The 24,340-nt window shown below is 57.5% G+C and overlaps 1 protein-coding gene across 6 annotated transcripts in view; it reads right to left on the bottom strand.

The window, feature by feature from the left end:
* NPHP4 (nephrocystin 4) overlaps positions 1–24,340 on the bottom strand; it is a 78,448-nt gene that overhangs the window by 30,035 nt on the left and 24,073 nt on the right. For all 6 annotated transcript variants that reach the window (XR_008390714.1, XM_053660639.1, XM_053660641.1 and 3 more), the window contains exons 10-12: positions 23,914–24,040; positions 14,049–14,231; positions 7,505–7,634 (exon numbers count right to left, since the gene is read on the bottom strand). Coding sequence is in view for 5 of the 6 variants with exons in the window: in XM_053660639.1 (XP_053516614.1) it covers positions 7,505–7,634; positions 14,049–14,231; positions 23,914–24,040 (440 nt within the window). In the remaining variant the exon portion in view is untranslated. The remainder of the gene's footprint in view (positions 1–7,504; positions 7,635–14,048; positions 14,232–23,913; positions 24,041–24,340) is intronic.

Raw genomic sequence — 24,340 nt, 5'->3', positions numbered from 1 at the left:
GCCTGGCCTCCAAGCCCCACTCACTGCTGGTGCAAGCGTGTCAGTGCCGGGGAGAGTCGGGGCCGGCCCTACACGCAGCCCCCCCGAACAAGGGGCTAAGACCTTGGTGATGCCCAGCCGGAATCAGCCTCCTCCACCGGAACCACCTGCTGAGCCCCATCCCTACCAGAGGCCAGGGCAGGGCCTGGCTGCTAGTGCCCTGTCCTGCGTCCACCCCCGCCCCCAGGCACTGCTGGGAGGCCTGGCCCTCGTCAGCTCACAGTCACTTCACAGGCACTGGGCACCGTCACCTGCACCCGCCACGTCACTGCCACCGCCTCCCGTGGGCTGCCCTGGCCTGACCCTGAGCCCCTCCTGACCCAGGTATGAGAAAGGCACCCGTCTGCCAGGGTGACCCACCTGGGCTCCCCGAGGACCACGGCCCGTCTCCTGCCCCTGTGGCCACACCGGGCCTTGCTCGTCCGGTTCCCTTCCGACACTGGACTCTGCCCACTTCACGTGAGCACCACACCCACTGGACTGCAGTGCGGCCTGGACCCCTGAGAAGTCACGGCCCATCCCAGGTGGCCCTGCCTCCCGTGACCCCTCTGTGGCCCTGACCCCAGCCCTTGGCTCTCCCTCCCTCCCCTCCCTGTCACCTGGGGGAGGCAGTGCAGGTCGGCCCGGGCTGAGGGGGATGGGAGGCAGGTCTCCATGGGAGGGAGCTCCGCCTCGGCAGGGCTGACCTGCCAGCAAGCCACCAGCTTGGCTCCCTTCCGACAAGCCAGGTTCACGTGGTTCCCGGACCCTGGACACCAGAGGCCCGGGAGCCTCCGTTGCTGAAAGGAGTTCAGTGGGCGGGAGGCAGACAAGCACGGAGCGCTCGGCCTCCCCAGGAGCGACCGCAGGCTGGATCCCGAGGGGCCCTCCCGGACAGCCTCAGGGCTCTGCACCGCAGCTCCCGCCTGCCACACCTCCCCCGCAAGTCCAGGGAGGAGCACAAAGTGCAGTGAGCAGAGCATCCTTTGCTCTGCCCGAAATGCAGCCTGACCACCCCACAGGCTGACTTAGGTAAGGAGGGAAAAATTGCAGGAAATGGCACCGTTTTCCTCTGCCGGGGGAAGCCCGGCCGACCTCTGTGGGGGAAATCCGAACGGTTGGCCGGGGCAGCAGACCCCTCCTGGCCTCGAGCTGGGTGCTGCCCACACAGCAGTGGGGGCGGTCTTGCGTCCCTGGAGATGAAGCAGCACTGAGAAGGGCTTGCTGGCCCTGGGGAAGACACCCGCTGCCGACCCACGGGCCCCAGGGAGGCCTGGACTAACGGAGAACACACCGGAACCTCTAACCGCCCAACCTTTCCGCTCTGGCACGCTCTCACTGTCTGCCAGGCCGCCCCTCGGACTGCACTGTCTGACGGGCGCACCCGGAGAACCTGCAGTGTCTCCCAGGCGCCAGGATACGGGTGCCTGGCTGGGATGCTCCACTCCCACCACAGAGATGACCAGGGGCAATGCCAGCACACGTGCCGGGTGCCCCCATCGTCTCCAGGCCTCTGCGGGTCTCCCGGAAGCCTGGACACCCCGCACTCCACCAAAGGCAGGGCAGGGCTGCGGCCGCCCCACCACACCCCGCCCCACCTGGGCTCTCCATGCCCCAAGGGGCCTGAGGCTCTGCAAAGCTAAGGGCGTCCCACACTAGGAGAGGAGGGACCACTGTCCCAGTCAGCACAGGTCAGACAGCACTTTGGGGGCAGGTCACGGGAGGCCATAAAGACAGGCACAGATCAAGGAGGAGTCGGTCAGGGCCTGCCAGCACACCCGCTGGGAACACGGGGTCCCTGAGGCACAACCACTCTCCCCCGGGGCTGACGGCCAACCAGGAGCCCTTTACCCCGAGGCGCTGTCTCTCGGGGAACACGTGTGCTTGCACGTGGCTGTGTGTTCCACCAGCACAGGGGCAGCGGGTGCAGAGTTGGCGGGCAGTGCCTGGCGAGGGCGCTCACGGAGGGAAACGCTGCCCAGAACAAACCGGCCTGCGTGCGGCTGAAGGGCCAGGCTTTGGTTGCAGTGGGCGGGGCCAGGGCAGGCTACTGTTTAGTGACTTGGGGCAGTTCAGGCCAAGACAGGGTGGGGACCAGTTCCTGGGGGGGCGGGGGCTCTCCTGCTGCTGTCCCAGGATGGCGGACAGCAGCTGGCCCCACAAGGCCGGCGGCAGAAGGACAGGTCACACTGCTAAAGGCATCGTCGGTGGGACCCACAGGAAGGCGCGAAGAAGGGTTGTGCCCACCAGACCCAGGCACAGAGGAACTGGTCAGGGCCCAAGGGCACCCCGACACTGAGAAGTTGGGGCACACCCATCTGAAAGGCCTTGCCCAACAGTGTGGGGTGCAAAGTCGCTCCCCCAAGGCTCTGGGCACAGGAAGCGGCCGGGGTGCTGGAGGAGGCCAGGACACATTCTCATCGGCCCCTGCACGGGGCTGGTCTCACGGCTACTAAGCAAACACAAGAGGATTCTGACACCACCAGAACGTTCGAAAGCAAAATGTGGGTCAGGGAAATTCCAAGTCACGAAAAATAAAGGAGCAGTGCCCTCTAGTGGCTCCCTGCACACTTTCACCGAGTGTGACGAATGGACCCAGCTCCCCTGTCATTTTATAGAGGAATAAAAAGGATAATTCATAGCAGGAAACCAAAGTACCTCACTTAAAGTGACAGCCGCATATCATTAAGATTTTCAAAGGACCCATATAAGTTGGTAAAATACTGAAGTAAGAAATTCCCATCGTAAGTTAAGCACCAACGAGTACTTAAGTCCGCTGCACTGGGTCTCGGGAGGCAGCTGTCTTCCAAGCCTCACGTCCCGGATGAGGGCGGTCGGGCCGATGTGACACAAAGGCACCGATACATCCCCGTTAAAGGCACCGGATGCAACCGGATCCGTCCACGCAGATCTGGTCCCCAGCAGTGGCTGAAAAGCCGATGACGCCGCTGCCACACGTCAGCACGGAGCTGAGTGCCCGGTCCTTCTGATCGCCCCCCAAGTCGGCTCCTGGTGAAGAGCTCTGCCCCTGAAACGCCGAGCTGCAGCCTGGGCACCTGGAGGAAAGTGTCACCCACAGCCAGTCATCCCACAGACACCCGTCCCAGGGGCGACAGGATCCATCTCAGGCCCAGAGCTGCCGCCTGGTGCAGAGAGCCAAGGGCACCTGGGGCACCTGCCACGCTCCTTGCAGCGCGAGCCCTGCTCTGTCCCCAGCTTCCGTTGGGGGTCAGTGGGGACTCCCAGAGGCCGTCCCACCATGCAGTCAGGATGGGAGGCCCGCCCCCACCCCGACAGAGGTGACCCCACCAGGCATACGGGGCAACAGCAAGTGAGGCAGCCCAGGAGGGACAAGCGAATAAGGACATTCTCTCTGTAGGGCCCCTGGGCCCAAGGGTGAGCGTGGAGACCTTCCTGGAAGGAGCCAAGGCCGAGAGCCCGAGGGCAAGGGGACAGGGTGTGGGAGAGAGATGGACTGATGGAAGGCCACGTGGAGTTTTCTGTCACATGAGCCCATAGCGTCCCTCTCTGGTTTAAGCCACTTAGAGTTGTTCCGTCCCTGGTCCCTGACGATAACGTGGCAGAAAAGAGAGCTGTAGACCAGGGCTCGGCGCATTCTGCCCTACCGGCAGGTCAGACGTGGCCCACAGCCGGCTGTAAGTGAAGTTTGAGTGGAACACAGCCACGCACAGTCATCTACACATCTCTATGGCCCTCACGATAGGCCAGCAGGGATTCGGGGCTGCAGGTCCCGTGGCCCCAAAGCCTCTTGTGGTTACCGTCTGGCCTCAAGCCCACAGAGCCACGAGTAAGCTTCACTAAAGGAAAGAGAAATCTGGAGCCAGGGAATCAGGTCCAGGCATCCGATTCCAGAGCAGACATGGTTCTCTCTGCTGCCCAAAATAGTCCCTGCTTTGTTTGCTGTCTTTGAAACTCGGGCTCCGAGGGGACAGGGGCCCAGGTGTCCCCGGCTCACCACAGACTCCCTGCAAGGATTTAAAGGATGGAGGGGGCGGCGAAGGGGTCCACCTGAGAAAACTCGCTCCAGCCCCTGCGACTGCATGTCGACCCAGTGGTGACTAACTGGGCCACGCCACCACGGGGCTCCCAGCCCAGACGGCCCTTCCCTGGGCCATGTCCGGCACTGGCGTGCACCCGCCAAGGACTTGGGGGTCAAAAGGCTCTCTGTGGAGGTGGGCTACACTGGCCCCCACCCTGCGGGGCCCTGTGTCCCCAGGAAGATTTCGGGATCTGTGTTTGACCAGACCGGTGGCTGAAAGGGGTATGACAGGTGGCCACGGCCCACCAACACTGCCAGCCAGGGGGGTGACGCGCACTGGTACCAGGAGGACCATCCTAATGACAGCCAGCGGCGACCGTGAAGCAGGTGCCCAAGCCAGGCACGCTGAGCGCTCGGACGCACCTTTCCACTGACCCTGCGACCTGGAGGGCCTGGCCCATCATTCCGTTCGGTTTTTCTCCACCTCGGGCTGATCTGAGGCGTCCCCTTCTGTGACCTTTCTCCTTTCTAGTCTCCCACGTCTTCCCAGTGACGTTACATGCACGGCAAACGTCTTCCAGTCTGAGGTCTGCCTCTCAGCTCCGTGAGTGGAGTCTTCTCCCAATGGGAGAAGGGTAATCCCATACCCGAGCACACGTGAACTGCTCCATCTGCCCCTTCCGGCGTGGGCTCCGGCTGCCGTGTTAAAGGAAGTCTTCCGAGCCCCGAGGCCCCGAGAACAGCCTCCGACTTCCACCGAGATCTCGGGAGTTCTGTTTTTCACGTGCGGGTCGTCACCCCGTCCCCCTTCACAGCGGAGGAAACTGAGGGACGGGCGAATCACGCAGCTGGTCTGAGAGGGGCCAACGGGACCGCACACGCCCACACCCTCCAGACCGCGCTGCCTGGCCCGAGGGTCTGTCCACAAAGACTGCGAAGGTCTGTCTCACTCGTTCTCGCTGCTCACCCAGCGCCATCCTGACAGGGCAGCAGCAGCTGTGTCTGGGTGCCACCGGGAGCAGTGCACGGGGAGTGTCCTCAACGAGGTCCAAGTGCGTGCGGACCGCCTGATTCCCCCACCGGCGTCCAGGAAGCGCATCTCTGAGCAGCGGGCACTAACTATGCGCTGGAAATGGCTCATGGGAGCAGCTGTCTGTATGGCGTCCTCCCTCCGTGGCCAGAGCCCCTCTCCCCCAAACCCTTGTCAATCTGTGTTAGCCAACAGCTAGATCTCTCAGGAGGCAGGTGACACACTTCTCATGTAGCTTGCACTGCCCGGATGGCGAGTGACCCCGAGCCCTTCGTCCCCAGGCATGTTGGGGACGCTGGCTTCTCCGCTGTGAATCCCTGGCCACCTCCTGGGCCTGTTTTCCTCTCCTGTTGTTTACTAGTTCTTATTGATTTGGAGCAGCTCTTTCCACAATCTTTCTTTTTTTCTAATCTTCTAATTCTGAAGTTTCTAAGGTTTTGGTTTTTAATCCATCTAGAGCTTATTTTTGTACATGACGTGAAATTGGACTCTGTATTTTCCACGCGGGCAGCGTCTCCAGCATCCGAGGGCCGCGGGACAGTGGGGGCCCGAAGACAGGGAGAGACAGACAGAGAGAAAGGAAGGAAGAACAAATGATGATCACATTTTTTCCAATTGGGATAAACCCTATAAACCCACAGACCCAAGATGTTCGGTGAACCACTACCAGTTACAAGTCGAAGGGCAATTCTGGGAAATGGAGGAGGCGGCATTGGACGAGACCGTTGGCCCCTCAAACCCCGTCACAAGGACAAGCAGGGGCACCAGCACGGCAAAGACCATAGAGTGCCCCCACCCACCCCCGCCACAGATCCAGGCCACCAGAGGGGTCAAGGTCGTCCCTCCAGAGCACCAGCAGCTCGAGCCCCGAGCCCCGACTGCATCGTCAACAAGACACAGGCCTGCACCCCGAGGCACCGGGCTGCTCAGGGCTCCCCACAGACCCAGTAGCCGGGTCCGTTGTAAGTCTCTTCTGTCCTTCTAGTCACTTACTTGAAAACCAGAGTAACTGTGTTTGTTTTGATCACAAAACAGACCTATTTTCATCATCTAGAACTCTGTCCTCTCGTGCTTCTTAGAAGCGGGTATTTGTTATATTTTAAAATGTGACTATGAATTTGTCAAAGGAAAAAAGGTACTAGATTTAAAACAGGGAATGAGAGAGCAATAAATTCGACCCTTTGTTTAGAATTTTTAAACTACATGTTCTGTGCCTTCAGTGCTTTCAACTCTATCAAATACGAGCGGGAATTTATTGTACAGAGTCAGACAGAAAGCGCTGCCCCCCACCCGCGACCGAGAGGGGTGCCAGCTGACACTCCGCAGTTTCTCAGGGTCGGGCAGGGCTGCGAGGTGCGGAACCACTGACATAAGAGGCTTTTCCGGGTGCCCTGGGGGGAAGCAAGCACAAGACGCAGAAATCAAAACAACACAATTACCACCGTCGAGCGGCTGCCTCCTGGAAAAGACCGTTCTGGTTGGGAACCTGAATGGCTTCAGACAGCGAGCGTGCCGCTTCCGCCCACGGCGAAGGAGATGCAAGGAGACCAGGCGCCAGGAACTACAATCTCGACTCGTAAAAATTACTCCCCGACAAGAGGCACAGGCGCCTCACCCAGCACCCAGGACCTGCGGTCGACAGAGGCTGGCAGGCCGTCCGGACGCCCAGGGGCTCCATCACAGGACGGCCACCGCCAGAGGAGGGACACACATGGAGCCCCCCTCCACCGGCTCACGCGCTCAGTCCCTGGTTTTCTAACTCTCCAGCCACCTGTGAGCCTGAACATCCTTGCGGCCGGCGAGATCTTAGGACTCCGAGCTGGGTCCGGGGGCATGCACGGTGAGCCTCCCCTACACGCCTTCTAACCTCCGCACCCCTTTTTACTGCCGGGGGGGCCCTCAGGTAGGACGCTGGCTGGGAGGACTCGGGCACGGGGCAGGCGGCCCTGCACACCAGGTGCTGGCCGCAGCAGGAGGGGCGGGGCCCGCCAGACACGCAGCTGGAGCCCAGCGGCTCCTTAGCCACCTGCACCCACGTGATGCGTTGCCACTGAGGAGCAACGTCGCCCTGCCGAGGGCTGACCCTCTCTCCCTTCCTTAAAGCCACAGACTGAGATCACAGACTCCCACTCGTGGACAAGGCTGCAAGGACGCCAGACGCATTTTTTAAAAACAGCAAATTCCCGGCTGCATTAACATGTTACACAAGACAGAGCCAGCAGGCCATGGCTCTCGGCCCACCTCTAATTCTCGAGCGCAGGGCCGAGTGCTGGCCACGCCGTGGCGTTCTCCTCGGCCGCGCCTGGCCGTAAGCAAAGCTCAGCCACCTGCTCTGAACCACAGCCGCCGTGTCCGTGATCTGGCCAGTGTTTCTGCGCTGCACCGAGTGCCATTCCCCGGGGGACAGGCGGGAGCCGTGCTGCGGGCTTGAAAGGCAGCTCCCTGCCACCACTTACCTGAAGGGGACGTGGCCATCTTCCCGGAGGGCCGCCGCTCCACCCGGGGGGGCCCTGTGGGTGCATCCGGGTGTCCGTCAGGGCTCAGCGAGTACTGGAAGTGCACCGTCCCCGACTCCACCTGCTTCACCTGCGATTGACCAGAGCACAGAAGGCCACGCTGCCATCATCGGTGCCCTTTCATCGGGAAAATTCAACCGGGAACCACTCACGCATTCTTAGACTACAACCAAGTAATTTTTTGAGCAGAAAACAACCCGCCGGGGCCTTAAAAACACGGGAAGACCACGGCATCACGGAATAACCCTCATGCATACCGGTGCCGCAGCATTTCTGCGGTTCCGAATGTGCTTTTAAACGAACCCATGAAAACCGACTTTCCCAAACCCTCCGCCAGGCCGCCCCCTCGTGCCTGGCTGGTCAAGAAGGGACGTGACTGGAACCCGTGGCACCTGACGGTGGACACAGCTCCCTTCACTCAGTGCATCTCCAGTCACTCCTTCCTGTCGCTGAGCAGCGTCCTGTCATGTGGAATCCTGCTGTTTACCTACCCGTCGCCCACTGGGCTGTTTCCAGTGTGGACGAGAACTGAGAGCTGCCGTAGACACGGGTGTGCGCAGCGCCCATCTCCCTGGGCTGTTTCTCCTGGAACGGCCCCACTGAGGCACGTGCATGTGACCTGAGCCGCACCCCCTGCTGCCTGCTGGCCTCCGTGCCACCGGCCCATCACCAGCGTGCTTCGTGCCATCACAGGTTGGCAGGGGCCCATCACTGCGCAGCAGGCGCCGCTGCGTCTACTGTTCTGCTCACGGTTGTTCTCGCTCTTCTCCCCCCTTCGCCTCCGTGCACACGTTTCAGAGTCGGGCCACCTGCGCCAACAGAAAGCCCCGCTGGGGATCCGATGGAGACTGCGTCAGCTGCTGATCACTTCGGACTCCGTGTCCGCCTCCGTCACATGGAGTCTCGGTACGGTGGTCCCGGCTCTCCGCGGGTTTCGGTCACCCGACCGCATGGCACAGTGGCCACAAAGACGACGAGGACAGGCGCCGAGCACAGCCTGCCCGAGTGCTCGGAGGGCACACACTCTGTCAGACTCCACTGCGTGGGGGCCTCTGTGCGTAACAGCGATTTGTGAGTTTGGCTTCCCAGCGTTTCACTGCCAGTATAGAGACAGGAGGTTGGTTTTTTTACACTTGACCTCCAGTTGTACCCTGCGGCCGCCATAAACTCACCCACGCACCTCAGGAGTTCTGTGTCGCTGCCTTGGGATGATCGGCACAGGCGACCCCGTGTCTGTGGGGAGAGCAGCTCTGACGCCTCCTTCCCAACCTGCACGTCTTTCACTCTGTGCTCTCGCCCGGCTGCACGGCCAGAACCCCCGGATCCCGGGGCAATGCTGAGTGAGGTTCCGAAGGCTCTGAGCGGACCTCTGCCTGCCTGGCCCCAGCCCCAGGGGCGCGTCAGGCTCCCACTGTGACGTGTGACCTAACTAAGGGCTTTGTGAACACCCGGGACCAGGCTGAGGGGATTCTTGCTCCAAGTTTCTATACACATGGCTGTTAAATTGCGTCACACGAGTCTCTGCATCCGTCGCTACAATCCTGCGGTTTCCCTTCTTTAGGCTGTGACTGTGGTGAATTGCAGCTGCTGACTTTCCAAAAGAACATGGCCTTGCATTTCGGGGACAGACCCCCACCTGGTCGCAGTGTGTTGTCTTCCACATTGTTGCGTTCGATTTGCTAATATTTTGTTAGGTGTTTTGCATCTGTGTCCATCGTTTTCTTTCTCTGTTTCCGATGTCGGCGTAGCACAGGCCTCGTACACGAACTGGGAGTTGCTCCCAGCTCCACTGTTTTCTGGAAGGGATTTTCTAGAAGTGGCACGTGTCTTCTCTCAATGGTGACTCCACGGTGAAGGGGCCCCAGGATTTCTTCACCAAAATGGTTTTTAACTATGATTTTGATTTCTATTGAAACTGACTTCAGGTTTCCTACTTCAGCGTGGGTGACTTTTGACAGCTGGCTGTTTGGGACAGACTGACCCACTTCATCTGCGTCGTCAGAGTTATGGGCACAGAGCTGTTCGATGTGTGTGCCCCGAACGCCCTTTTAATGCCCGTGTGGTCTGGGGCGTGTCCTCTTTTTTCTTTCTGTCTCGCTAAAGGTTTACCAGTTTTATTGATCTTTTCAAATGATTGGTTTTGGGTCTTTTTGGTGTTCTCCACTTTTTTTCTTTATTGTTTTTCTGTTCTCAGTTTCACTGGCTTCTTCTCTTAGCTTTATTGTTTTCTTCTACTTGCTTTAGATTTATTTTGTTCTTCTTTTTCTAGTTTCTAAAGGTGGGAGATTAAATCATAGACTTGAGACCCTTTTTCTATTCTAACATAAGCACTTAACACTATAAATTTCCATGTAAGCCCACATTAGCCACATCCTACAAATTTTGATACATTGTATTTTCATTTTCATGCAGTTCAAAATATTATCTTCTCCTTCCTTGAGGTCTCCTCCTAAACAATGGGTTATTCAGAAATGTATAGTTTAATTTCCAAGTGTCTAATTTTTTATATTATCTTTGTTATTTGTGTCTAATGTAATCCCATTACAATCACAGAATGTATCTATAATCTCAATTCTTTTAATATTGTTAAAGTTGTGTGCGTGTGTGTGACCCAGGACATGGTCTTGGTGTCTCGGTGAGTGTCCCCTGTGCACTTTTCATTCTTGGAAAGAATGTGTGTTCTGCAGGCGGTGGGGAGGCTTGTGATGGATGTCACTTAGACCCAGGTGTCGGTGACGACGGGCAGCCTGCGTCTCGGTCACTTTCTGGCTGTGGGTGACAGAGCCTACTCCCGGAGGCCTGAAGAAGGCTCAGACTGCCCCTGTGACTTGTCATTCCTCCTTTCAGTTCTAGGACTTCTGCTCGATGTGTTGGAAGCTCTCTCTTCTATCTCAGACGCACACGCGTTAGGACGCTGTGTCTTCTTGGTGAACTGACTCTTTCGCCATCAGCAATAGCCCCCAATTCCTGGACATTTCCTGTGCTCCAGAGTCTGACTGGGCCTCCACCCTAGTTCTCTCTGGCTCAGTGTTTGCATGTGACGCCGTATATACACATATATACATATATGTCACAAATCCTACCGCTGTTATAACTGCAGCCTCAACACCAAACAAAGAACTCAGGAGGGAACACACATCATTTCCGTTGCCCTTTCCTCACCCCCGACCTGCCAAGTCTCCACCGGGCATCCCTTCTCCGCCGTCTGCAGAAAATCCCTCCAGCGACGTTCTCGGAGCCCACAGGCCACCGATGCGAGGTCTCGGTTCCAGTTCCCCTGCAAATACCACGTCTGCCCTTTGGCTGCACACAGATTCCCGCATTCTGGAGTCTTCCTGCTGCTGCTCTGGACGTCGCTCCACCCCCCTGGCCTCCACGGTGTCCGCTGAGGAACCTACGGTCACGTGTGGCTGCTTCTCTCCGAGCAATGTGTCCTCCCAGGGCTTCGTCCAGTACTTGGCCTTTGTTTTTCAGCTTTGCCTGCGAAGGGTCTGGGAGATTTACCTCGCGTTTATCCCCGGGGTGCACCCAACCTCTTCAGTCTGAAGGCTGGTGTCTTTCCCCAAATGAGGGAGGTTCTCAGCCATGATTCCTTCAGACACTGTCTCTGCTCTGTCCTCCTTCTCCATGGGGCTCTGGAGACGTGGGTGTCAGCCTGCAGCCCACGGGTCCCCAAGGCTGCCTCCCACCTATGTGTCTCTCTGGGGCCCTGGCTGGGGAGATGCTACTGACTCACCGTCAAGTTCTCGGACTCCTCCCTCCACCGTCTTCGCGGAGCCCGCCCGGTGAGTCTTCACTTCCCTTTCCAGTTCTGAAATCACCACCTGCTCTTCTCCATCTCCCCGTGGAGACTTGCCACCTTCTCACTGGTTTCGGGGTGTCCGCCCCCCTGCCCTGGAGCACCGTTCCGACGCCTCCCTCTCACGCCTCCGACTGCTCCCACATTCGAGCCACCCCGGCGTTCTCTGCTGACCAGCTCTTTCCTCCTCGGGCTGGGGCTCCCCGGTCCTGCGTCTGCCCACTGAGTGCAGACTGTACTGTGGACATTAGAAGAGGGAGTGACTCGCAGTCACACTGGAATCCGGTGGAGGATGCTGGTATTTTTGTTCACCCAGGAGTCAGCCCAGTCAGGTTCAGGGCACAGCTCCCGACCGGCCTTTGGGGGTCGAGATTTCCACGCTGGCCAAAGCCTGGCCGATGCTTTCCAGTTTCTCTGGCACAAGGCCTCAGTTCTCTAAGTCTTTGGTGTGCTGTTTAGGGTCAGGTTGAGGAAGGTTAAGGTTAGCCTGGGGGCTAACCCGGTGTCTCTTAAACAACTTTATGGGGTTGCTTTCCAAGCTCCTCCCTCTTCATGACTCCCCCCCACCCCGCCCAGTACTTCCAGGTCCCTGGCCCCTTCCCAGCCCCTGGCCAGAACCCCTGTGCTGGTCACTGCGCCTGAATCCGAGGCCCGGCTGGGTGAGGGAGGGGCGGGCAGAGACAGTGTGTCCTTAAAGACGTGCAAGGGGCACAAACCAGCTGTAGGACCGTCCGTCATTACTGGATGTCAACAGCTAAGTAGCCAACGTCAGAAACTGCTCACTGAGAAGCGGCAGCAAAAGCACAAGACTCCGAAAACACGGTAAATGCCGAGGTCCAGCCAAGAGCTGAAAGTGGCTGCCTCTGCGGACACCATCTTTTGAAGACAATTGTTTGCTCAAGGGAAAAATACAGGAATTATTCAGGAGAGAAAACATAATCCTAACATACCGCTTACCCTTCACAGTAAGTAGCACTGAAATAATCACCACACAGACCCCCAGACTCACTCAGCCAACAGTCATGGTGTGTTCCCCCCCTCACACTTTCCGTGGATTGACCTCTGCCACTCCCACTCACCTGCTGGCTCCACGGGCTCGGGGTGTTTTTCCCAAGGGGGTGTAAGCAAGTAAGGGGAACCAGCTGGGGGAGGGGCAGGCCACCCCAGTGTCCAGCCACCTGACTTGACAGGCGCAGGTGCTGTCACCGATGCTGACAGGTACAGGAAGGAGCAGGGGGGCTTTCGGAGGGTGGGGAGTGAGCCAAATCTGTGACCGCCTTTAGCTCACCATCTCTGGTGAGGGTGTGCTCCTCCATGCGGGCAGCCCTGCCCCCCAGGAGATGCAGGGAGGGGTCTGCGGGCATCTGGGCCAGACCCTCAATTAGTGGGGGATGGCGGGAGGGGGGCTGGACTGTCACTGGCCAGCAACATGCAGGGCAATCGGCCCCGAATGTCGGCAGGGCTGACCTGGAGACACTCTGACCAGAAGTGACAGTCCTTGTGAAACATGGCAGCGTTTGATGTGTCTGTGTCCTTAAGACAGTCAAACCTGCACAGAGTGGCGATGGGGATGCGGCGGCACGAGAAGGCCCAAATCCAGCGAGGTGAGTGTTTGTCTGCAGGAGGGGCACAGAAGAAGGGGGGCAGATGAGAGCCTGGCCTCGGCACGGGCCTCGAGCTGTAACATGCGGTTTGGTAGCGAGGGCTCCAACCAGACCGTGCAGGCACGCAGCGGAACGCGGCCCCGTAATGAGGGACGTTCTTCACAATAACAAAAGCTGCACCGTCAGCTGTCCCCCATGCAGGTCCCCAAAGCATTGCCCAAATCATAAATAACAGCACTGAAATAACGTTTGTTGCTGGAGTCAGCATGCAGTGACACACTGAAATAACAGGGACAGTCCCTTCCCCAAGGAAAAATGAGACCGCCGAGCCCTGCTAAGACAGGCTGGCACGTTTTGGGGACAGAAGCTGAAGAACCGGACGGCGGGCCCAGATAGGATGCCACCAGCACACCAGAGCCGGGGTAGGGGCTCCCCACAGTGTCTGTGGCTCCCTGGGTCACTGCTGGCCACCCTGCAAGGCCACCAGTGAGCTGGGGACGAGACCCCCTCACTCACACTTCACCTAGCTGTGCCCCACTTTTTCTGTGCTCTTTATACTGCAGTTCAGAGAAAGCTTCCTTTCAAAGGTGGATTTTTCAAACTCTGGCTGTGGTCCCGCCCTCTTTCCATGGCTGGGGAGAGCCAGGGCCCAGAGAGTGTGAGTGACAAGCCCCAGGATGAGCGGGGCTGCACACTGGCCACCTGGCTCCCTCCCCAGGGAGGCCCCATGTGCCACCTGGGGCCCATCCCCCAGGACACCACACATTTCAAAGTCCTTTTCTAGAAGATCCGTGTAGCCCTGGCGTGGATCTCATTGCAAAGTGCATACAAATAAGAGTCACAGCCCTGCAGGTCACCCGAGAGACGTGGAGAGCAACATGAAGACCCAAGGTCAAGACAGCCTCCGTGAGCTCACAGCTGACTGGGACTCGGCAATCACACATGGTCAAGGGCATACCCACAACAAACAAATTCTCCGTGTGAAACGTCAGCAGACATATTTGTCCACCTCTGAGAATACAGGGACTTGCCAGAAACTCGTGGTGACAAGAGTCGTAATTACGAAGTATTAAGGACTTACCTCGTCGGAGCTCATGCTGGCTGGGGGCACCTTATAGACCAGGCAGTGCAAGGGGTTGGGCCGGATCCCACCCTGGAGAGGCAGCGTCACGCTCCCGGAGCTGGCTTCCGGCGAAGGCGTCCAGACGGCCCAGCGGACCGTGTGCATGCACGCCAGGCTGGCCAAGGAGGTGACAGAAGCCGCCTGGAACGGAACCAGAGCACACGGTGCGTGAGCTATCACACTGTCCAGGGAGAGCAGGGGGCCAGGCCGGGGAGCCTCACCTCCACTTCACACAGGAAGGGCCCGGGGCCGAAGCGGGACACAGCGCCCCACAGCAGCAGAGCACAGGGGGGCGGCCTCCTGTTCCCAGACCCCGCTGGCCTGGCCTGGAGCTGCCACGTGGAGGATGCCACGCCACGGGGGGTGATGTGGGAGGAGAAAGGGCCCAAAGGCGGCGGGCGGCACCGGACTGTGAGCACAGCCTCGCTCCCTGACATCCCCGCCCCTGAGCCCACCCTGGAACTGCACCATCTGACCCTCTGGGGTGAGGCAGGCCAGACAATGGTGCAGCCTCACTGTCCCGGAGCAGCCCAGGGGGCGGGGCCCTCTGTCCAACCGTCCCTCTGACCCCCAGCCCACGGCAGGCGTAGTCACGGAGGCAGGCAGCCTAGGACAGGAGTGGAGGCCCAGGCCGACGAAGGGTGCAGGGCGCCTCCCCGAAAGGAGGACCGGGGTCTAGCTGACTGCAGCTGTGTCGGGAGCCACTGGAAGATGAGGCTCAGGGTGTGCCCCCCCCACTCCCTGCATCTCTGGCTGGACACGGCCACACCACACCTCGCCTGCACTTGGCCACAAAGGGCCGACGCATGCCCACAGAAGGCCCTGCTGGCTCTGACGCAGACAGCACGTGCGCCAGCAGGTCCCCACAGAGAAGAGTCGCACATCCCACCCAGGCCAGCCTTCCGGCCGTTCCTTGCTGGGCGGTGTCCCACCCTGTCGTACCCTTTAGGTCCTTGCGGGGAAAGCACCCCGAATCAGCACGTGGCTGAGTCCATCTCACTTCTCCGAGTCCCCGTCATAGATGGACCTCAAACCACCTGCTGACCCCTGGCTGGAGCCGAAGTCCAGACCCCAGGTGAGGCCATGGCCACCCTTGGCCCCAGTCACAGCGGTGACTGCCTCCCACAGCGGTGGGTCACAGTGGGTCCCTCCCTGTCCATTCAATGAGGAAATGCCCATGTCCCAGGAGGGCAAGTATGAACTCGGTAAAGAGCAAGCCCAGAGTGCCACCTCCGCCTGCCAGAGACAAGGGCACGTGGGCCTGCCCCGGCGGCAGCTGCGTGTCCCAGTGAGGGGCTGGTCACAAAGCCACTGCTTTTTAAGAATTAAAGCATTACGAATGTATTCAGGAAACAGGCCTCCAAAATTAAACTATAAGGATTCAACGAGATCTGGGCTACGTTGGTAAACAATCATCTATAAAACCCAGTGCATTACAGAATCAAAATAAAATAAAATCCAAGTTTCCATGCTATTTGTCTAACTCGCTCTGGTTTAATTTCTCAAACTGGGTGACTCTGACCCCTAACTTTCCAATTCCACAGCTCCTTGTGCTTTTCGGTCGGCGATCAGTGCAGCCCTCTCCTGGGCGGAGTACCTGCCAGGGACGCGGACATCCACTTTCCGTCCGTTTTTTTCTCACCTCCACCGGGAAGAGGCGCTTAGTGAGTCGGCCCTCACAGAGATGGTGGAGGGGCAGTCAGGGCCCTGGGCGACTCCTCCGGCTGCCGCCCGTTAACCTGCATTCTCTCCGGAGCAGGCAGGTGACGCCACAGCAGGACCCCCCAACAGCCCCTCCCCCAGCTCTGAGGAGGAGGTCGGAGCCCCTCGCTGGTCCGGGACAGAGCTCCTCCAATCAGTGGCTTCCAGCAGTTGAGATCGTATCTGTTATTTTCTGACATCTTATCCTGCAAATTGGGTTTGATTTCATGCAAATGGAAGAAAAAAAAATTCTTTGATTTGTTTCCATTAAGGCTTTTAATTAGAAGAGCAGAAACAACAGGAAAGCGGCCAAAGGAGTGTCCCTGGAAGACGAGCCGGGTCTGTCCCAGAACGTAAGTGTCACCTTCACAGGCGAAGCGCAAACAGAAAACACACCAGACCCTGCAAAGGTGGCAGTCGAGGGTCCCGCAGGGCAGTGCATGGTGGCCCCAGGAGACACGCCCACACCCTAACCCCCTCATAGATGGAGTTAATTAGAGTTGTGACCGAGGACAGCGAGACGGCCCAGGGGCCTAACTCCAGGACCAGTGTCCTCAGGAGAGCAGGACAGAGAGTGCTTCGAGGCAGAGACACTCGCCGAGGAGGAGCAACTCGGCCACCGGCTGCAGAACACCCACCTGGAGGGGGCAGGACACCCCCCCACCCCGCACCCCGCCCCGCCGCCTCGCTCTGCCGACACCCCGGCCTGGGCGCAGCAGAGCTCACTTGGGAGCAGCGGCCTCAGACTGCGCAGAAAGAAATGTCTGATGTTTTAAGCCACAGAGTTCACGGCCACTTGTTCCGGCAGCCCCAGGAAACGGACCAAGTCCCCTCGGCTTCTGTCCTCAGAGCAACCAGAAACTCACTTGGCAGCAGGTTAGACACCATGTCACTTCATGAGGCTGATTTTCCCTCCGCCCAGGGCCCCACGCTGGCCTCCAGGGCCCCGCCACACCAAGTCCGGACACCGCAGCCCCACAGCCCAGCAACACACTACAGGGGTGACAGGGTGGGGGAAGGTCGCTGCCCCTGAGACCACAGCAGAGACAAGCCAAGGGACAGACCCCCAGTGGGGGCCACCACACCCCAGGCACTTGGCTGAACACAAATGGATAAACACACACTGTGGTGCGAAACGTCCCCAAAGATCCCTGATATCACACAGGTCACAGAGGAATGAAAATGCCACCATGAACAAAGAGCGGGGAGAAGGTGAAGGAACCGTGTTACAGAGGGGGGAGGGCAGGGAGGCAGCTCGGGCCCTGGCCGGGCACAGGCGTGCCCGCATTCACATGGTGCAGGCGTGACCGTGACATGCCCCGTGCACGTGGCCCTCACCACAGCCGGGGAAGGCTGACCGCTGAGGGGCTGCAGCCCCATGCAGTGGGTGGCCCGAGGCCATCCTCTGAAGGGCATGCTGGGCTGGGCACAGGCACATCAGCTCTGGGGACTCAGAGCTGGACAGTGGACAAAGGACAAGATTCTCTTCAGATTACTGGTTTCTGAACATCCTGAAACCCAAAGGGGAGAGTTAGGAGAGAAAGAGGTGCCCAGGCCCGGGCCTGGGCCTGTCCTCCTTCCTGCACCTCCCTCCATCTCCGACTGAGTCCTGCGGAGCCCTCACCTGCAGGGCTCAGGTTTGGGTGCCTGGCACCCCTTCCTGGGGCACTGCCCCTCCACTCCACTCTACTCCATGGGCCCGTGCCCCCCGCCCCAGTGTACGGTGGGCTCCCTGCCCCAGAGCAGCACGGTCCGGGGCAGGGATGCACACGAGGAAGGCCGGTCTCCTATGGCAGCGTCCGGGGGTCTCGGGAGAAGCAGCTCCCTGGTTGAGACCCCCGCCCGGTGATGCAGTGAACGTGCAACCGTCCAAAGCTACACCCCGCCCTGCCTCCCCTGAGCTGAGCGATCTTGGCCACAGCGGGAGAGGAGAGGTGACAGACAAAGGCTCAGGGCGAGGAGGGGAACGCAGGCCGAGGCTGTGGACAGGACTCAGAGCACACGTGAGGATCGAGAAAACGCCAACCAGCTCACCTTGAAGTCCGAGCCGCACTCGTCCTGCAACGGCACGACCACTGGGGACAATAGTGAAGGGGACACGGGCCTCCCACTTATTCCTTACAGCTGCATGGGCTTCTGTACGCATCTCAAAATAAAGCTTAATTTTAAAACTGCACATAGCACATTCGACTTCATAAAGTGCTGGTAATTTTTTTAAATGACTCACCACACAAGCAAAAACGTAAAAACGGGAAGAGCCCTGCCTTGTTAAAGCTGGAAGATATAAGAAGAAAACCTCACTCACAACAGCAGCACAGAAATCACGTGTCCATGAATGGACTTAACAAGAACTGTTCAACTGTTTAAAATCTGCATTTTGAAAGTGTTTTTAAAAACCACTCCTGAGAGACATGAAAACAGACGGGAACGAATGGAAGGACACCCCTCCTTCCGGTCGGGGCGTCGCAACACCCTCAAGACGTCTGTTCTCTCCCAGCTGTTTCGCAGGTGCTCAGAGAGCGGAAGGAGGAGGTGGAGAAAGTTGGGACAGCGTGACCGACGGGGGCTCGACGCTGGGCTAGAGAAAGCAAAGGAGTCCGTACACAGAAGACGCGGCCGTGGGGATCGCCAAACGTCCCCGTGGATAACACTTTTGCCCAAATTTTGCGGGAAAAATTAAAATGTGCGTCACACGTGGGCGGCGCTAATTAAAATGTCTTGCACCTTGTCTCTGTTCTTGTGTTTTGTGATTATTCGTTAAATAAAATGTCTGGTGCCATAATGTGTTCAAAAGTAAGTGCTAAAATTATAATACAAAAAACAAGTACCTTAATATAAATAAATAACTGAATTAAAAAATTAAAACGGAAGATTTTTTTTTTCTTGCAAGTTTGGCCCAAAACCATGGGCACACATTACACTTGCCAATACACAGTATGGAGTCTGAAGAACAGGGAAGAGGAGACTGAAGGAAGTGAACGCAGCCTAAGGGACATCGTCGCCGGAAACGACACACCCACTGTGGGAGGCTCAGCCGGGAAAGGGGAGAGAAAGGAACAGAGAGACCATCTGAGTAAGTGATGACTCAAAACTTTCTCGGTCGGAGGAAAGACATGAATATAAACAACGAAGACTCCAGGCGAGAAGGCCCCAAAGGGACCCGCGCCAAGCCATGTGCTAACCAAACTTTTGAAAGACAGAATCATGAAAGCAACAGGGAAGAAGTGAAACATTGTATCTATACAGGATCCGCCATCGATCATCGGCAGATTTCTCCAACTAACTGCATAACCTGGAAGAAATGGACAAAGTCCTGGAAACACAAAGTCCACCAAGACTAAATCACAAAGAAATTAAAAATCGGAGCAGATGAACTGCTAAGAAGATTCAGTCAGTAATCAAATTTCCCAACAAAGAAAAGTGTTGGACCTTAGGGCTTCACTGGTGAATTCTACCAAACATTTTAAGAACGAATACCAACCCTTCCCAAAATTTCCCCCAGAAAACAAGGGGGAGGGGACAGTTCCTAACTTTTTCTGCAAGGCCGGCATAACCGACACCAAAGCAGAGAAAGACACCGTGAGAAAGGAAAGTGCAGAATGTCCCTGCTGAACATAAACACAAAAATTCTCAGCCAGAGACCAGCAAACAGTTCAGCCGCATGGTAAAGGGACTACACACACTGACCAAGAGGGCTCTGTTCCTGGGATGCAAGGATGGTGGTCCAGCTTACGAAAGCTGACCGGCGCAACGCGCCCCACAAACAGAACAAAGAGGGAAGAAAACCACGTGATCTCAATTCACATGACAAAATCCAACACCCTTTTGTTATTTAAAAAAACACTCAACACTAGGACTAAAAGGAAACCACTGCAACATGATGAAAGCCTCGTGCGAGAAGCCCGCAGCAAGCATCACGCCCCACGAAAGACAGAGCCCTTCCCCTCGGGGAGGCAGGGCACCGCGTTCCCCGCCTCCGGTCAGCACAGGGCCAGGAGAGCAGCGCAGCCGAGGAGGAGGGGGACTTAGACAGGGAACCCCGCAGACGTCGCTGAAAGACACGGAAGGAGGTACGAATAAATGAAACTGCCCATGTGCGTGGACTGCAAACCTGAACGTCGTGAACATTGTCAATATTCCCCAAAGCATCCACAGAGTCAGTGCGATCCCTATCGAAATCCCAGCACTGCTTGTTGCAGAAATAACAGCTCCATCCTAAAATCCACATGAACTCTCAAGGGCCAGCTGTGAGTAGGCAAACAGCGTTGAAAGAGAAGAAAGTGGGGGACTCACGCCCCGAGTTCACAGCTTCGCACCAAGCTGCAGTGAGCAACACCACACAGAGCTGGCACACGGACGGAGGGAGGGATGGACGGAGCAGAGGGGCGGGCCCAGAGAGCAGCCCTCAGTGACTGGTGACTAGAGCCCTGACCGTCAATGGGGAAAGCGGAGTCTCTTCAGCAAGTGCTGCTGGGAAAACTGGACATCACGTGCGCAAGGATGAGGCTGGACCCTCACCCACCACCACACACAAAAGGTAACTCAACGGATCTGAAGGTAAGGCCTGTGCCAACAGAACACTTGAACACAGGGTAACATCTTCATTACTTTGGATTTGGCGATAAGTTCTTGGATACAACACCAAAGGCACATGAAACCAAAGAAAAAAATGGAGTTCATGAAAATGTTTAAAATCTGTGCATTAAAAGATTCTACCAACAAAGTACAAAAGCAACAGAAGGGGAGAAAGTATTTGCAAATCCTACGTCTTGTAAAGGACTAGCCTCCAACTACACGGAGAACCCCTAACCAACGACAGAAAACAGACGACCCGAGTTGGAAACGGGCAACGAGCGTGAACAGGCCTTTCTCCAGAGAAGACACCGGAACGGCCAACAGGCGCGGGAAAGGTCACCCAGCATCACGGTCTCGTTGTCGAACCTGCAGGAAGATGCCACTCCTCACCGATAGGATGACTAATCAAAAAAAAAAAAAAAACCTATCAAAACTAAAAACCCCCAAACAAAACAATGAGTGTTGCTGAGAACACAGAGAAATTAAAACCCTCGTTGGTGGGGAGTAAAATGGTGCAACCACCGTGGAGAGCAGTGTGGTGTGTCCTTAAAAAATTACAAACAGCACTGCCATGTGACCCAGGAGTTCCACTTCTGGGTATGAGCAAAAGATGCCAAAGCAGGGCCTCCAAGAGGTGTCTGCACACTCCCCCCAGCGCGCGTCGTCACTCCCGGTGGCCAGATTGCGGAGGCCACGCGAGGCCACAGATGACAAAGGCATATGAGGAACGTGGCAGGTCCACCCAGTGGACGTTACTGAGCATGAAAAGGAAGGAAATCCTCTGACGTGGAGGGACCCCAAGGTCACTGTGCTCAGTGTGATAAGCCGGACACACAAGAGCAGACACAGCGTGAGTCCCTGTGCCTGAGGTGCTGAGGGGGGCCCAAATCAGAGTCGGGGTGCCTGGCAGTGCACAGGGGGGCAAGGGGACGTGGGGACTTAGTGTTCAATGGAGACCAGTTGCAATCATACAAGATGAAGAGGATTATGGGGAGGGGTGGGTGGCAACGACTGCACAACACGTGAATGTATTTAACACACTGAACCGCACACTTAAAAACGGTTAAGACAGTAAATTTTGTGGTGCATTTTACCACCAGAAAAAAAAGACATCAAGAAAGTCAGAATGTCACTTTAAAATCATCTTAGGTTATGTAATTTTCTCCTCCATAAAAAAACGTATTTTAAAAAGACAAATCAGCCCTGGCTGAGGTGGCTCAGTGGACTGAGTGACGGCCTGTGAACCGTGGGGTTGCTGGTTCAGTTCCTGGTCAGAGCACATGCCTGGGTTGTGGGCCAGGTCCCCAGTTGGTGGCAATGGATCAATGTTTCTCACACACATTGGTCTTTCTCTCCCTCACCTTCTCCCTCCCCCCGCCTCTCTAAAAAAGTAAACGAAGTCTTTTTTTAAAAAAAAAGCAGATGCAGTTATAACTGTAATTTGCCCCAGAATAATCCAAGTGGGAGGTGGTAGAGAGAGCAGGGCGAGCGAGACCAGCAGGTCCCAAAGCTCCAAGGGGTGCCTCCGATGCCCCCGTCCGCTGGAGTCCGAGCTGGAAACCCCGCCAGCTGAGTTTCTGTGAGCGGAAGGCGGTGTGCCGCCCGGGTGCAGCTGTAGAATGACCCGTCCCTCCCAGGGCCCAGCCCCGAGGTCCATCCCTGCTCTCACGCAGGCCCTTGTGGGGGAGGAAGGGTGGCCCAGGCACTGGCACTGTCTTCTCTGCCAACGTCCCCACCTGTGCACCGCTACACGCGTGTCACCTGTGAAGACCACTCCAAAGGTGAGACACCCCTTTCCAATCGCAGGAGCAAAGGACAATGATGACAGCAAAATGGAACCCCGCGTTTCGTGTTGAGACGAACTGCCAATCAAAAGAACTGAGGGGCCACTGCCAGCCACGGTCTGAGAGCACTGGGAAGCCGCAGCGCGTCCCCGTGAGGAATCACAAAATGATGGGGTGTCGCCTAAGACACACCAGTTTCTGCACACGGACTTCATAATAGCAAGCCAACTACAGTCAGAGTCTGGAGGGAACGTAGTCTTGCTGTAAATGATGAGTGGAGAGCCGTGTGGAGTCCCCTACCAGGGCGCCAGGCCCACACCGCATGGGGCTGGCGCACTCCCAGTGCCCCCAACCCACTGGATGACTCCTGGAGATACCACCCCCGCACCCACACTTCCTCGCCCAGGCTCCTGTTGCCGCCCGGACCCCCGTCCCTCTTGGTGAAGGCCCAGCCCCAGCCCCGGTGCCCATCCCACGCGGCAGATGCCTTCATGAACAGCTGCCTTCTACCTGAAATTTCTGGCAACAAAGAAAAGCAGGTGTCATTAGAATGACCGTGACTGTGTGTTTGGCCACAGAACACCTGCCTCTAGGTTCGTTCCTCTGAATAGGACCCTGAATTACACAGACTTGAGGTGTGGACATCGGCGAGGTCAGTGGCGGCTGCCAGAGCAGACGGGAACCCACAGCGGCCTGTGTCCCAGCGCTGTCCCCTTCCCGGGCCTCCTGCTCTCCCGTCGGCAGCACTGTAACAGCCGACCCGCCCCTCGGCAGGCAACTTGGGGCCTTTTCTCAATTTCTGACCGACTTGTTACATGATATTTGCTTTTCCAAACAGAAAAACAGATGTCAAGAACGGCACAGTGTGGGCTTTCCAAAGACTGCGCCCATAAAGTCTTGCGGCTGAACCCTGAGAAACCACGGTGACAACACAGGTGCACAGAGCTCACTGGGAGAGGCTGTTGTCACCGGTGCAGATTCACACCCAACCAGGCTTAGTATCACTTGAAAAATGCAGCCAATGGCCTCGTTTTTCAAAACAATTATCAGCCTGATCACTGCGAGTCCCTGCTATCGGGAGGCGTCCCCCAGAATGTGCATGGCCACCAATCAGCACCGCACCGCGTGATGTCAGCAGGGAGACGAAGGACTAAGCTGCCACAGGGATAACGGGCCTTCCACAGCCCGCTCCTCGCTGGTCATCAGGCTGCTAGCGTGATCACCGGGTTGCTAACGTGATCACCAGGTTGCTAGCGTGATCACCGGGTTGCTAACGTGATCACTGGGTTGTTAGCGTGATCACCGGGTTGCTAACGTGATCACCGGGTTGCTAGCGTGATCACCAGGTTGCTAGCGTGATCACCGGGTTGTTAGCGTGATCACCGGGTTGCTAACGTGATCACCGGGTTACTAGTGTGATCACCGGGTTGCTAGCGTGATCACCAGGTTGCTAGCGTGATCACCGGGTTGCTAACGTGATCACCAGGTTGCTAGTGTGATCACCGGGTTGCTAACGTGATCACCGGGTTGCTAACGTGATCACCAGGTTGCTAGTGTGATCACCAGGTTGCTAGTGTGATCACCGGGTTGCTAACGTGATCACCGGGTTGCTAACGTGATCACCGGGTTGCTAACGTGATCACCAGGTTGCTAGTGTGATCACCAGGTTGCTAACGTGATCGCACCGCCACAGCGGAGCTATGTCAACGGGGACTGGTGGGGCCGCGGCCAGGTGGGGCCTGAACCAGCACGACGGGCCTTACGTTGCCATCCACTCCCGGAGGGCTGTTCAGCACGTACTCCAGCTGGAAGACGATGGCGAACGCGGGGTGACAGACCATCTCGGGGACTCGGAGGCGGCTTCTCAAAACCAGAGCCTGGTTTCCGGAGCTGCGTCAAGAACACGGGGCAGGGGCACATCAGGCGGTGGCTCCCACTGCCCCACACCCTCCACCTGCGTCACCACGCCGGCACAGCCAGCCCCTCCCGAGCACTGCCTCTGAGCTCCTCTGGGCACCACAGTGAACACTTTCTCCAGGTCCTGGCGCTGTGTCGGGAGGCGGGACCTGCAGGGCCAGGTCTCCCAGGAGGCTCCACCCCCAGCGCCAGCAGCTGCAGCCCCTGGAGGTGCCTCTGGTTCCCATCCGGCCTCACAACACTGAGGTCTGCTCCCAAAAGGCACAACATGGC

The sequence above is a fragment of the Artibeus jamaicensis genome, unplaced genomic scaffold (genome assembly GCF_021234435.1).
Source record: "Artibeus jamaicensis isolate MK-2021 breed Jamaican fruit bat unplaced genomic scaffold, CSHL_Jam_final scaffold_847, whole genome shotgun sequence".
Lineage (NCBI taxonomy): Eukaryota > Metazoa > Chordata > Mammalia > Chiroptera > Phyllostomidae > Artibeus > Artibeus jamaicensis.
Note: the sequence above shows the minus strand (reverse complement) of the source record. Positions and strands in the feature narration are given on the sequence as shown.